This window comes from Ursus arctos, unplaced genomic scaffold (genome assembly GCF_023065955.2).
Source record: "Ursus arctos isolate Adak ecotype North America unplaced genomic scaffold, UrsArc2.0 scaffold_14, whole genome shotgun sequence".
Lineage (NCBI taxonomy): Eukaryota > Metazoa > Chordata > Mammalia > Carnivora > Ursidae > Ursus > Ursus arctos.
In genome coordinates this window covers 34,570,960-34,585,037 of record NW_026622808.1, presented here as the reverse complement: position 1 = coordinate 34,585,037, position 14,078 = coordinate 34,570,960, and the positions used below count along the sequence as shown (strand labels likewise).

Below are 14,078 nucleotides of genomic sequence, written 5' to 3'. Positions count from 1 at the left end.
TGACAGAAGGATAGAAGAGAGCCACTTCTGTAGAGGGGAAGCTGGCCAGACCTCCTAACATTGTTAATGTGCCCCCCCAAACTCTTTGACCTGCTCTCCCTCTCTCTCTCAGGTAAATAAATCTTAAAACAAAGATCAGAGAAAACTTATGTATATATATTTAACACAGAGACTCACACATACACACACTAGTGCGCACACACGTTCGTGTATATGTATAATGCATCTCTGAAAAAAGTAAATGAGAGCAGCACCGCCAAAAAGCTGCAGTAGATGACTGGGGGCTTGGGGTGGGGAGAAGAACTTACTTTTCATTTTACCCCTCTTACACTTTTTGAATTGTGAACCATGTACACATTATTCAAAAAATAAATTAATTACAAACCAAACCAAAAGTAAAAAGTGCCACGTAGGTCAACAGAAAGTAGAAGCCACTATACCTGAGGCAGCCATCCGACCATCTTCCGGGACCTTCGGTCTGCCAGTTGCCCGGACAGCAAAGATCCGCCCATCACTGGTGCGGATGTACGTCCCTAAGAAGAAACAGGAGGAAGACTGCTAGGAGCCAACATGCAATCAGCCAACTCCGGGAAACTCCAGGCCTAGGCACCATGGGCTGGGAAACAGTTATAAAATTAGGTCTCACACCCTCTCTCAAGACCCCTGAAATGACAAGTGGAGTGGCTGAGCTGTGGACCCAATATTATTCATTCATTCCACAAACATGGCACGACTACCATGTACGAGGCATTGTCCTAGACACTGAAGAACACAAGACAGAAAAGGGCCCTGCCTCATGGGGCTCACCCTCTAGAGGAGGAGACAGACAATGATGTCAGAAAATACCAGGAAAGGTTAATGCAATGGAGGAAATAAATGGAGTGCTGGGAGAGAGAGAAAGGTGGCTGCCTTGGTTCTGGGTGAAGTACTCTGGCAAGGGTCCTCCTCTTGATCTGGGAGGAAAGAGCCTCATTGCCTCAACACCCTCTTCTCCCTTGATAGGAATAATTCAAGACCAGCATTCTATTCCCACAGGAACACTAACCTACCTTCTCTGTCTTTTGATCAATCTCCTGGAAGGTCAGGTCTGCCTCTAGGTCAGAGGTCAGCAAACATTTTCTTAAAGGGCCAGTTAGTAAATATTTTTGCTTTGTGGGCCAAAGTGTTGCAAGCACTCAACTCTGCAACTATAGCATAAAAACAGCTGGGGGTGGCTGTGCTCCAAAGATCTTTACTTAAGGAGACTGAAATGTGAATTTCATATAATTTTCAGGTTCCACAAAATACTATTCTTTTTTTTTTTTTCCAACCAACTGAAAATATATAACCCATGCTTAGCTCACAGGTACAGAAACAGGAAGCAGGCAGGATTTGGCCCATGGGCCATAGTTTGCTTACCCATGCTCTACACTACAAACAGTCTAGTAAGGGGGCTGGGTATAATCTTCTCTGTGTGTCATGTGCTTCACGGCATCTTTTACCTGAGCCTAAAGGTACTTTGACCCAACAGTGGCTAGGGCAAGATCTCCTTGCTAAACAAAGAACCTCAGGGAGCCTCATACAGTAAAGGATGGTATGAACGATAGGCTCATATTACATCCTGACAATGTCCGGTCCAGAATTCTCATTCTAGCAATCTCATCTCCCTCTGTAAGGAGGCCAGAGGCAGCAGACTTTTTAAATTACTACACTCAAGGGGCACCTGGGTGGTACAGCTGGTTAAGCGACCAACTCTTGGTTTTGGCTCAGGTCATGATCTCAGGGTCGTGGGATCGAGCTCAGCACTGGGCTCCATGCTCAGCAGGCAGTCTGCTTAGGACTCTCTCCCTCTCCCTCTGCTCCTCCTCCACCCCTCTCTAAAAAAAATAAATAAATCTTAAATTACCACGTTCAAGTATCTGTCATGCAGCCCATGTATACTAATTCATCCACCCAATGCACTTCCTCTTGGAGATCTCCACCCTACTCTGAGCAAGTGGGTAAGATAACAGAGTAACATTCATGTTAGTTTATAATCCATTCCACAGCTCCGTTCCTCCACTTTTGGTCTCCCTGTGTGTAGTTTAAGTGCCAGGCATTAAGCTTTTGATGGTCAAGGCATCCATCTCGAAATAAACAAATTGCACCTGTATGACACAGCTACTAGCTAAACAACTACACGAGGAACCAGGCTGTCCCCACCCATGAAGTTCCCCTTTTAGAAATCCCAGAGTAACCCAGAAAACTGAACCTCGAGTCACCCTGCTTTTCCCTTCCCATACCCTAATTCCTGCTCTTATGTTTGTTTTTTTTAAGATTTTATTTATTTGACGCAGAGAGAGAGAGAGAGAGAGAGAGAGCACAAGCAGGGGAGCAGCAGAGGGAGAGGGAGAAGCAGGCTCTCCGCTGAGCAAGGAGCCTGATGCAGGGCTCCATCCCAGGACCCTGGGATCATGTCCTGAGCTGAAGACAGACGCTTAACCGACTGAGCCACCCAGGTGCCCCTGCTCTTATGTTTTAAATTCACCAATAAAGAGTAAACCCATAGAACTCCAACCACTCCAACTCCTGGACTCTAAGAGAGACCAGGTCTTCTCTCCCTCTCTCTCTCTCTTTACCCATGACCTCACTGTGTGGCCCTGGGGTGCTGTGTACCCTCCAGAATCTCTAAGTAATAGACCTTGTTTTTTCAAAGTTCACTGATGGTTGTTGCTGAGGTAACATCTTGCAATCATAGTAAGAACCACAAGTGCCAGTCCAGCCATGAGACTGGCTCTGGCAAATGTCTGCGGGGGCTTGCCACAATTACTAGTGAGTGGTGAGGGACTTCTAGGTGATACCAAAACTATCAACAGGCTGAGACTGACACAAAACACAGTGTCTATCCAAACCCACCTCAAGATTCTCCATAAAAACAATGGCAAAATATGGGAACGCAGGAACCCTAACTCTATTCTTTTAAGCCACTGACAAATCACTTTTGGGCCCACCCCAACTCTGCTAAACTCCTAGAAATGTCTTTTTCTCATGCTTCTCCCACATGTGACACTCTTATAGGATAATTCCAATCCCTCCTCTAGCTCAAGCTGTATATATTTCTTCTGCTTCCTAACCCCACACTCTGAACCAAAGGTAGAGGACGGGCATCTTGGTCAGGCGCTCACCTTTCGTCCCACGGATGATGTGGATGCTCTCACCAGCATTAATTCTTGCCTGTACATCTGTGGAGCTGTTGAGTCCAGGAATAACAATATCTAGTGAAGACACAGACCTCAGATTTAGATTACCTGACTGAGGGGGAAAGAAGATGCAAAGTCCACATCCACCCCTGTTCCTAAGTGGCTTCCCTAAAGCCTCTCAGTGGAGCGGAGGTCTGAACCAAGGAGGATGAGGCAAACAGGGCAAAGAATACTAGGAAAACGAGAAACTTTTTAGAAATCCAATCATCTTTCTGATCAATTTCCTTTGATTTAGTTAAAAACTCATAGAGTTTTAGTTTGGAGAAAGTTCCAGTTCAGATGGTTATTTCTATGTATGTTTGTTTTCCTCCTCCCTAAACTATCTGCATCCATCTGCTCCACATCACTTTAGCCTCCAAAAGAGGCCTCATCCTCTTCCTTGCTGGCATTACTCCACACCTAACTAAAGAATAAAAAGTATGTTCAAGAATCAGCAGAGAAGCAGGGCCTCAAGGCGCTCTCTTTTTGCTTCTGACCATTTCACAATGATTTTACAATGGACACGTATTATTTTCATACTCAAAAAAACCAAGATATTTTTATTAAAACTTATGTACCATGAATATTTCTAGACAATAAGATGAAACACAGCTCTACGAAACGCTTTCCTTTCCAATTACCCTGAATCACAGAACCAATCGCAGAGACAGACAGGCTGCCAGCCTCCTGCCACAGGCCCACCAAGCTCAACCCATATCAAACTCACAAAGAAAGAAGCAAGTGACATTCAGGTCTTCTAATTAAGTAGGGAGGTTGACAGTCGTCCTTTATACCCAGCTGAACCTACAGTCAGGCAGGACTCAACACATTCACACCTCTCTCAGACCGACTCTGTGTCCCAGTGACATTTTCACTGTGTCTATCCCATGCATGACATTTAAGAAAACCCAATACTGTGTTATAATTCTTAAGATATTCCATTAAAATGCAAATTCCTCAAGATCAGGGACTATCTTCTCTATTTTTACCCACAGTGCTAATGTAGTAAGGCCTAGAATACAAAAGGTGTTTAATAAATACTTCCTGAATGAACAACGTAAAGGGACAGGCAGCCCTGGAAGAGGACCTAGGAGTTCCCAACCTGTTGTGGTGACCACCTTCTGCACAAGGACCCCCGCACGCTGCAGGTAGTTGATCGGGAAGTTCATAGCTGGATTTGTGCTGGAGGCAGAGCTTACACTGCCTCCCAGTGGGACATGCCGGGGCATCATGGGGATGGGGGTGGACTGCACAGGACGAACACTGGCCACAGGCTTCTCATCACTCTTCAGTGTTGGCTGCCTGTGAGAGAGGGACAAACACACTAAGAGAGTTCAGCAGAACAGCCCTTACTTACCTTTCTGCAAAGGCTGCAGAGCTTCTCCAGGTTCCCCCATTCTACAGCCTCACTTGCTGCTGAGATGGAGCAAAGAACCTGCAGAGTATGGCCAACTGAAAAGGAGACTAGAGGCAGGACCAAGACTGAATGGCAGCAAGGGATAAAGCCTCTCAGAGTCTAAGAAGAATCAGATGTTGGTGAAATAATACCTTTTTGGAGATGTGAGGTGCCATTTGCGCCTCTACAATTTGGACTGTTTACATACATTAGGAATTAGTCTTTGGAGGGAAGTTAGGAAGAGGTAAAGATGCAACGAGGGAGGAAAAGTTCTTCAGAACACAGTGCACGTCAAGTTGAAGACATATGGGTGGAATGTTCCCATTCCCCCAAGGAAAAAGGGCCACATGATGCCACACATTCAGGTGATCTTGAGAGAACATCTATCCAATTTCAACCATCTTTACTCTCTGGAACCTCAAGTTCCAATAAGTAATGCAGACACCTCTCTCTCTTCCACATTACCTTTCACTGGGCTCCTCCTAGGGCCAGTGTCCAAAGTGCCTAAGTCATGACTACCACAAAAGCAGCGGCCGCCAAAAAGCTGTTCACAAAATCCAGGCTTCTGGCCGGCACACAGCCATGGCCAGCCTAAGCACTGGCACTGGCTGTGCATGCCTTATGCCAGCATACCAAAATGCCCCCCCCATGTTCGGTGACATACTCTTCGTTCTCCACCTTCTTTTCAACTGGATGTTGGTACCTTGAGAAAGCTACTCCTGATTTAAGATTTTTAAAATTAAGACCCTGTCTATAAGCTTTCTGAAGTTTGTGTCTTTGGTCTTTAGTTTTGGGGGAGAACCTCCTTGGATTGGTATATTCTTCCTTACCTGACTGACGAACATTGCTCTGAGGTTGCTACAGGCACCTCTGGGCAGTCCTCTGGGCCCTGTCTGGACTTCCACATTCCCAGATAGGCTACACAGCACAGTAAGCTCACCATGTCTGGGTCCCATTTCCTCCATCTGCCCAGGGTAGCTTTGCAGGAGAGCTAACGGCTTTGGTCGAATGTCAGTGAGACTCTTCCCAGGATCCAAAGTCAAATCAGGGTAAAAGTCAGGGTAACAGGAATGTAGCCCAAGCCCCCTACTCTGGAAGAGCTGAAGTGAGGAAACTGGGCAGGAAACCCTCCTCACATACACCCAGACAGGATGAGGAATCAGCAGGATCATAGTATGGCTCACCAAGTGCTGTGAGAGGCTGGTGCCTCCCACAAGGCCAGAGCTGGGCCAGAAAAGGAGCTGACATCGCCTCAGAGCCCAGCCCATTTGTCATATCTCCCCTCAACACAGCTTTTCTCCCACTGGGTTCAGGCTTCGTCCGCTCCTGTCGTTACATGGGAAAGCCCAGAAAAGAGAACAAGAGGGGTGGAGGACAAGAAGGGAGAACATTCCCAGGCAACAGTATCCTGGAAAATGACACAGAAATAAAGTCTGAAGGCTTTGAAAGAGAATAATGTTTTTCTTGAAAGCGTTGTGTACATAAAAAGTAGCAAATTTACTCACCAAATACTAGAGTCTTCCATAAAATTTACATGGTTCCAGTTCCTTTAGAATCTCATTTGTCAAGTTTTTTTTTTAACATGGAATCTCCATAAGAAAAAAGTTTTAGGGCACCTGGGTGGCTCAGTTGGTTGAGCGTCGGCTCAGGGGTCCTGGGATAGAGCCCCAAGTCGGGCTCCCTGCTCAGCCAGGAGCCTGCTTCTTCTTCTCCCTCTGCCCCTCTCCCCAACTCGTGTTCTTATACCCTCTACTCTTGCTCTCTCTCAAATAAATAAATAAATAATCTTTTTAAATAAAAGAAAAAAATTTTAAATCTATCCCCCCCAAATAAAATGATAATCTTTAATTCAAGATAATAAAATTTTTAAACAAACCAGTCAATCAGGTGGCTGACCTCGTAAGGCCTATGAGGTACTTTGTCTTGAAATGAAAAAAAAAAAAAAAAAAAAATTAAACCTAGATAATGGTTTCGTAATTTCTTACAAAGAGCCTCTCCCTTTGCTCAGCAATTGGCTTCCAATGTGTTCATACTTTGAACAGTTCTAGAAGCTGTACTCAAGAAAAAGATTTTTTTCTCAGGATTGTGGCACAAGCACAGAATGAAATCCCAGTAAGAGCAGAATTTCTTGACCTGCAATCCAAGACTCACAAAAGACCTGGCCTTCACCCTTGAACTTCACTGTTTAAGCAAGATCTAGGACCAAGGCACTATGGATATGAAGGCAGCTGTGTGGGAGGGTTGGGCCTCTGTGTCTTAGGAAGCTGCACCTTCTCCAGGAGTCCAGAAAGACTCTTCTGAGTCACAAGGCCAGTGGCTCACTCTTCCAGCCAGAACCACTACTTAAAACACCAGGGCTGCTGAACTGCTTCGGCACCTCATCCAAGAGCAGAACTTGTCAGTTCACAACAGCCAACGAGCTAGTTGTAGGCTCTCCCTTTGTTTAAAAACAGAACCAGTCAAAAGGTTTGGGCTTGGCCCAGCAGCAGACCTTCCTCCCCTTTCAGTGACTCACCAGTTTCTCTGACTGAAAGCAGGGATGCTGGTCAGGCTCTGGTCACTGGCAGGGTAATACTGTGCGTATGATGGGCGGGTGTAGGGGACGGAAGTGCGTTTGTCTTCTTCATAGCTTTTCTTTGCTGCTTTTTTCTCAGCCTTGGTCAGCTTGTGATCCTTTCGGTTAAGGAGCAATGACTCGTGCTCAAAAGGCTCCTGGGGACACAGGAGGGTGTTGATATAATTACCAGTCTTTGTGCCAACATGACTGATACACAATGAGGCTTCCTCTGAAAACAAAAAAGGGCTATCTCCACCACTTGCAAAGAGTCTGCTCACAGACACACAGGCAGGTTTACTGTCTTTTGTCAAGAGTATAATTCACAACTCTAACCCAGCCACACCTTTACAAACCCAAGTCTGCCTTCTATATCAAAAGGATGGGAGAGTTCAGAGAATTAACAGACTACATTTCTAGAATTTTTCCCCTTCTTTCTGCTAGGAAAAACTCACACTGGCCAAATTATTCCACATGTGTAAGCTGAGCTATCCTAGGACAAGACTGGGGTGGGAATAGGTGGTTGGGGGACTGCATGGGGCAAGGAGGAGAATCTGCTGAGTTCAAGTCCTCTGCATGAAGCAGAACTTCACATGAAGGAAACAGATTTGCCAGATAAGCCTCCCTCCAGGTTCTCACCTTGGTGATGAGGTGAGGGTACTTCAGACAGGCAAGTTGCAGGACTGGCTCCTTGATCCCCTTTATGTTCAAGGATGCTTGGGGAGCTGGCTCCTTCTCAACAAAGTGCAGTAGGTTTTCCACCTCCTTCCGGGTAAAGTTCAGCATTGGATTAAGATCATCTACCACTCGATCTAGAAGGAAGAAGACATGGAGAGAGTCAGTACATGGCCAAGAAGACTACAAAAGCACAGCTACAAAGACTAGCAGACAAGAGAGGTTGTGGTTGGCATAATTGTCATTAATATCTAAACCACCTCGGGCCATCCCATATTTGAAAGTCAAAGACCAGGTCTGAAGCCCTGGTGAAATGGAAATATCAAAAAAGAAACCTGCACACCTAGCTCAGCTCTTTTCATTACACTTGCCCTTGACAAGCTGAGGTTAGTCCCCTCTTAAAGAAATTATTTGAATCGGGGGCGCCTAGGTGGCGCAGTCGTTAAGCGTCTGCCTTTGGCTCAGGGCATGATCCCGGTGTTCTGGGATCGAGCCCCACATCAGGCTCCTCCACTGGGAGCCTGCTTCTTCCTCTCCCACTCCCCCTGCTTGTGTTCCCTCTCTCACTGGCTGTCTCTCTCTGTCAAATAAATAAATAAAATCTTAAAAAAAAAAAACTTTAAAAAAGAGAGAGAAATTATTTGAATCGGAACGAGATGGGAAGAACGGGGGGGGGGGGCTTTCTGTGATTCAAAGCCTGCCTGTGTTCCCACAACCTGCCCCTCTCTTCCCACCACAGATACAATAAGGATAGTACTGAGCCTGAAAGATGCCCCACCTGACATGCCCTGCTTGGAAATCTGACGGTCATAGATCTTCTTTTCAAGGGTGAAATCAGCTACAAGGCGATAGATGTGACAGGGCTTTTTCTGGCCATAACGGTATACCCGACATACTGCCTGGGCATCATGGCAAGGGTTCCAGGAAGCATCAAACACCACCACTCGGTTGGCACCGATCAGATTCACACCCAAGCACCCGGCCCTTTAAAACACAAGCCAACAACCACAGAACTTTTAGCTTTAAAGACAGTTTTCAAATTAGTTTCACTTTGTGACTCCTGCCCCAGCATTATCTCCTTTGTCCTAAGCACAAAATACTGGAGGATTCTACTGTCCTGCTGATGAACAGTACATTCATCAAGCACTGAAAAATATGTCCTGAAAAGCCAACACAGAAGTGTCTACCAGCTCAGAAAGAAAACCCACTCTCCACTCTTCTGTAATTGGTAAGGCCCCTGCATCCTGGCCCCAGAGTAATGTCACTTGAAGGGAGACATCTGCATGCAGATGTTTTGCGTGTGTTTAGTCTACCAGCCTTGGAAAATGACTGGTTTATACCCATCAAGGGCACTATGATGGCAGAATGCAGCACAGGCTTCAAGCTGCTTGGCATGAGAAAAATATTGCTATCAGTCTTTTACAGTTACATTACACTTTCTACTTTTTTTTTTTTTAACACTTTCCACTTTTTAAAGCACTTTCACATTAATCACATCATCTAAGTCTCAGAACGCTCCTGAGAGAAAAGCTAATTATGACCGTTGTTGATGAAGGTCTCAAAACACTCCATGACACTATCATGATTACCCTCCTATCACAACTTTCTTCTGGGGTTCCCTCTCTGACCTCAAAAACAAGTCACATACCTGAGTAGATCTCTTCTGAAAGAACTTGGATGAGCCTTTGGGTATCTGCCTATGTGGCCAACTGCCCTGAATACAGCCCTCTGACCTCCCCTCTCAGGATCCACTCACCTTGTGGACAGAAGGAACAGCCAGGTGGTGAGGTTGCTGGGATCATTGAACTGATTAATGAGCCGCTCCCTCTCAAAGGCAGGGGTGCTACCATCTAGCCCTAGGAGAGAAGGAAAACCACAAGAAATGGACAGATGAGGGCAGGGGATACACAGCAAAATCACTGGGCAAATGTGTTTTAAAAACAAAAGAAAAATACACTTACAATACTCAGATTCCACTCCCTTGGACACTCCATGGGTCTATAGTGAGACCCAGACACCTATAATCTAAAAATACCCCATGTGCAACAAGGATTATAAACTATGTTTCTCTCTTTAGTATTTTAGGTCAATTCTAAGACCAAGGTTCCTAGACTTCAGGGTGCATAAGAATCCACCCTAAATAGGGAAGCTTGGTAAGCACTGGCTCAGGGTGACCTCTCTGCCTGGTGAGTGTAAGAAGGACTAAGAGTTCGGTTTTGATATGGATGATGTCCCTCCATCAGGAATTTGCATTGTTACAAGCTCCTGTGATTAAGAACTTGATCTAAGGAGACATTAAAAGGAACAGATCTGGAACAGTGGGACGGGGCATATGGTTGAAAAGAGGGAAGCTTAAAGGAAGAAAAAAAAAGTAACCTTCAGTTTAGAAGAAGCATGACTAAGAGAGGAGGGGGCTAAATTTGTCACCCCAGGGAAAAGAGAGAAAAGGGCACAGCTAAGGAGATGAAACACCACGTGGAACCTGGATTGCTACTGTTACAGGAAGCCTTAGTTTAATTGCCTGGTACTAGAAGCTCTCTCAATCGGCACCCAACCTACCTTTCCAACCTGACTTCCCACAGATTCCAAGCATAGCTCAGCACTGACTCACTGGGCAAGCCTACAGTCAACACCGGCTGTGGCCTAGACCCTGTGCTGGAGGTCTTCCTCTACCACCCGCTGTACCTCCATTCTCTAAATACTTCCTTTAGGCCAGTGCTTCTCAACAAGGGTGATTTCCTTGCCCTCCCACCCTACAGAGGGACATTTGGCAATGTGTGGAGACATTTTTGGTTGTTATCACTAGGTGGATGCTACCGCCATCTAATGAGTAGAGACCAGGGACGTGGCTAAACATCCCACAATGCACAGGACAGCCCCCTACAAAAAGAATTATCTGGCCCAAATGTCAATATCTGGACAGTAAGTACCTGAGGTTAGTATTTCTCAACTCTTGTTTTTCATTACTGCCCCCTTAAGGAGCCTTTTTATACATTTTCCCTCAATCAACATGCCCCTCATGAAATTTTAAATACCACAGATATTCTGTATATGTTTATTTACTGCATGCCTATTTGTGCTCTATTCTTTTGAAAAGTTAAAAAAAATTTGTCCCCTCAAGAACTAATTTTCACCCCTTTAGGACATTATCTCCACTCTAGAGAATGCATGATCTGAGCTTATTTATATTCACTCTGCTTCTCCTTCCTAGAGTGACCTCTGGGCCACACTAACTCTATATATTCAAATTCTCCCCATCTTTGCAAATATACTGCAAGTTCCACCTCCTCCAGGAAGCGTTATCCAACCATTCTCCCCGCGATGACTCTGTTCTCTTTAGAACCTGTTAGGGCACTCAACCAGTGCTACTTTGTATTTGTCCTGGAGTTGTCAGATGAAGACAAGGCTTGCCTTCTACTTCTTGGCTCTCCCCCTATCTTTCCCAAGCTCCCTAGTCCCTAGTACAGTGCCTCACACAGCAGCTTGCTCTGAATATCTCCCTGCTCCCTGGCTACTCCAGATACTCCTACGCATTGGATGGAGAACAGAGCAGAAGATAAAAAGGCAGAGAAGGAAAGAGAACCCTTGAGCAGACCCTGCCAAGACTCCAGCAACAAAGCAGCAATGAACTCACGGAAGTAGCTGACGTTTCGAACCCACTTCTGTACTCCTTGCCCATCAGCACCAGGTAGACAGGGCACTTCTCGTTTCCCTAGGAACTCCTCGATGAGAGCCAAGGTGGAAAGGCTCTGGCTGGAAGGGACAACATTTGGTTCAGAAGGCTCCCAGACCCAAGGGAATCTTGTTCCCCAATGGGCTCACAACCATGTGCAGCCTTCTGACAGTGGGAACTCCCAGAACCTGCACCCCATGAGAGGTAACCCCACAAAGAACCACCAAGGGTATTCTCCCTAGCTCACAATGGGAGCAGAGTCATTTAAGTAATCTCCTATTACTTCCTCAATTGAAAAATTCTGGGGTTTAGCTGAGTGCATGGTAACATGTAGCAACAGCATTAAAAACTAACACTGCATGAAAAACATCAGATTGAATTATAGGCCACAATCAGTATTATGGGTCTTACTAAGGAGACAGAATCACTTGGCTGCTTTCAAGTTATACAGAGAGGCAGTCTCCTCAAAAGTGATAACTTAAAGCCAGTGGAACACTAGACTCTCCTCCAGTTAGAATCACTGCTATCCTTTCAAAATGTGTCACCCATGGAAACCCTCACTCTGAGAGGCTCCCAAGCCAGGCTCCTGCCACTTAGCTCTCACTGGAGTATAATCTAGACAGAACAACAACAACAAAAAACAATCAGCCTTATGTCTTTTCCCTGAGGACTCAGGCCTTGATGGACATCAAAGTTCTGGCCAGACTGAGAATGTGACTCTGGAACAAATCATATTACTTATTTGGCCTTATACACAAAGCAAAAAAACAAACCAACAAAAAACCAATTTTTTTTTCTTAAAGTACGTTTCACACCCAACGTGGGGCTTGAACTCACAATCCTAAAAGTAAGAACTGCATGCTTTACTGACTGAACCAGCCAAGTGCCCCCACAAAAATTTTTAATTAAAAAAAACGGGGGGGGGCGCCTGGGTGGCTCAGTCGTTAAGCGTCTCCCTTCGGCTCAGGCCATGATCCCAGGATCCTGGGATCGAGCCCCACATCGGGCTCCCTGCTCAGCGGGAAGCCTGCTTCTCTCTCTCCCACTCCCCCTGCTTGTGTTCCCTCTCTTGCTGTGTGTCTCTCTGCCAAATAAATAAAACCTTAAAAAAAAAAAAAAAAAGGCTGGGGAAAGACTGAAGCAGATTAGAGCAGAAGTCAGCAAATGTTTTCTATAAAGAGCCACACAGTAAATATTTTTAGGCTTTGCAGACCACATACAGTCTGTCAAATATTCTTCTCCCTCTTTTTAAAAACCCTTTAAAAATGTAAAAACTAGGGGTGCCTAGGTAGCTCAGTTGGTTGAATGTCCGACTCTTGATTTTGGCTCAGGTCATTATCTCAGGGTCATGAGATCAAGCCCCACTTGGGCTCCATGCTCAGTAGGGAGTCTGTTTGTCCCTCTCCCTCCCCCTCTGTCTTCCCCCCCACCACCTAGCTTGCTTACAGGCACACTTTATTTATTTATTTATTTATTTATTTATTTAAATAAATAAATAAACAAATAAATTTTTTTTTAAAAAATGTAAAAACTAGCTCCCAGGCAGGCCACACGCCAGATCTGACCTGGGCCATAATTTGAAGGATTAGGCTATGACGTCCGATGTCGGCCTACGGTTTTAAATTGTTCTCTGCAGAGAAATCACATTGGGCAAAATAAGAAACTCCAAGAAAGAGATGAAATGCAAGAAGGTCCTCACAAGAACCGCTGGGCTGCAGAGGCATGAAGAAAAAAGGCAGGGGGGATGCTGTGGTAACCCCAGACGGTCTCACTCCGTAGGGGCTGTGTCACTCTACTACAGATACACAATGCCATAGGGAAATTTCCCTTCCTACCTGAACACAAGAATCTTGTCCCCAAGCTTGACACTTTCCTCAATCAGGTGGAAAAGCAGTACCATCTTGGGAGAGTTCTCTAAGACCCCAGTCTGGTAATTAGTCAAAAGGTCCTTGGCCTGCAAGAGAGAAATGAGGCAGCTTAGAGCAGGTGCATGCCAGAACACTAGAAATAAAATTCACTCCTCCCAAAGCAGAAGCTCATGGACACCTTTATAGTTCCCTGCAGAGACCTTGGCAATACAGTACATTACGCAACCCCTACCCTCTCCCCACACAGGATTCGTACCATCCCTTCTCAGCAGTGGTTTATGGGCACAGAAGAATCTGCTTGACTCACCCATTCATACGTGACAATGTTGTTGCCTCGCTCCTGGAAAGGGTTGAAGCCAACCCCCTGTAGGAACTTGCTGTTGGTTGCCTCTCCCATTGAGGAGGCCAAGGTGCTGTCCTCCCCCTTGCCTTTTGTTCCCTGTGACGGGCAGCGGGCACTAGTTCCCGCTGAGCCAAGCTCTTCCACATCTAGGTCCTGCTCATTGGCCAGACTTTCCTTCTGAAGGGCTTCATACAGCACATCCGGGTGATTCCAGATCTGAGGTTTGAGTTAAAGAAGAAGTGGCACAGGGCAGAGAACAATCTAAGGGTATCCCAGGGAGTCTGGGAACATGCACTTGCTCAAACACACACCTCCCACAGCATACACTGTCACACCAAAAATCAAAGTATCTCCAACCCCCTCATAGCCAAA

General features: G+C 45.7%; 1 protein-coding gene across 4 annotated transcripts in view; it reads right to left on the bottom strand.

The window, feature by feature from the left end:
• The window catches only part of RAD54L2 (RAD54 like 2), a 118,813-nt gene that overhangs the window by 6,718 nt on the left and 98,017 nt on the right, over positions 1 to 14,078 (bottom strand). For all 4 annotated transcript variants that reach the window (XM_026500940.4, XM_026500941.4, XM_044384883.3 and 1 more), the window contains 10 exons: positions 13,671 to 13,922; positions 13,331 to 13,449; positions 11,457 to 11,575; positions 9,579 to 9,678; positions 8,601 to 8,806; positions 7,787 to 7,959; positions 7,109 to 7,305; positions 4,300 to 4,499; positions 3,144 to 3,233; positions 441 to 533 (listed from right to left, as the gene is read on the bottom strand). In XM_026500940.4, coding sequence (XP_026356725.2) covers positions 441 to 533; positions 3,144 to 3,233; positions 4,300 to 4,499; positions 7,109 to 7,305; positions 7,787 to 7,959; positions 8,601 to 8,806; positions 9,579 to 9,678; positions 11,457 to 11,575; positions 13,331 to 13,449; positions 13,671 to 13,922 — 1,549 coding nt within the window. The remainder of the gene's footprint in view (positions 1 to 440; positions 534 to 3,143; positions 3,234 to 4,299; positions 4,500 to 7,108; positions 7,306 to 7,786; positions 7,960 to 8,600; positions 8,807 to 9,578; positions 9,679 to 11,456; positions 11,576 to 13,330; positions 13,450 to 13,670; positions 13,923 to 14,078) is intronic.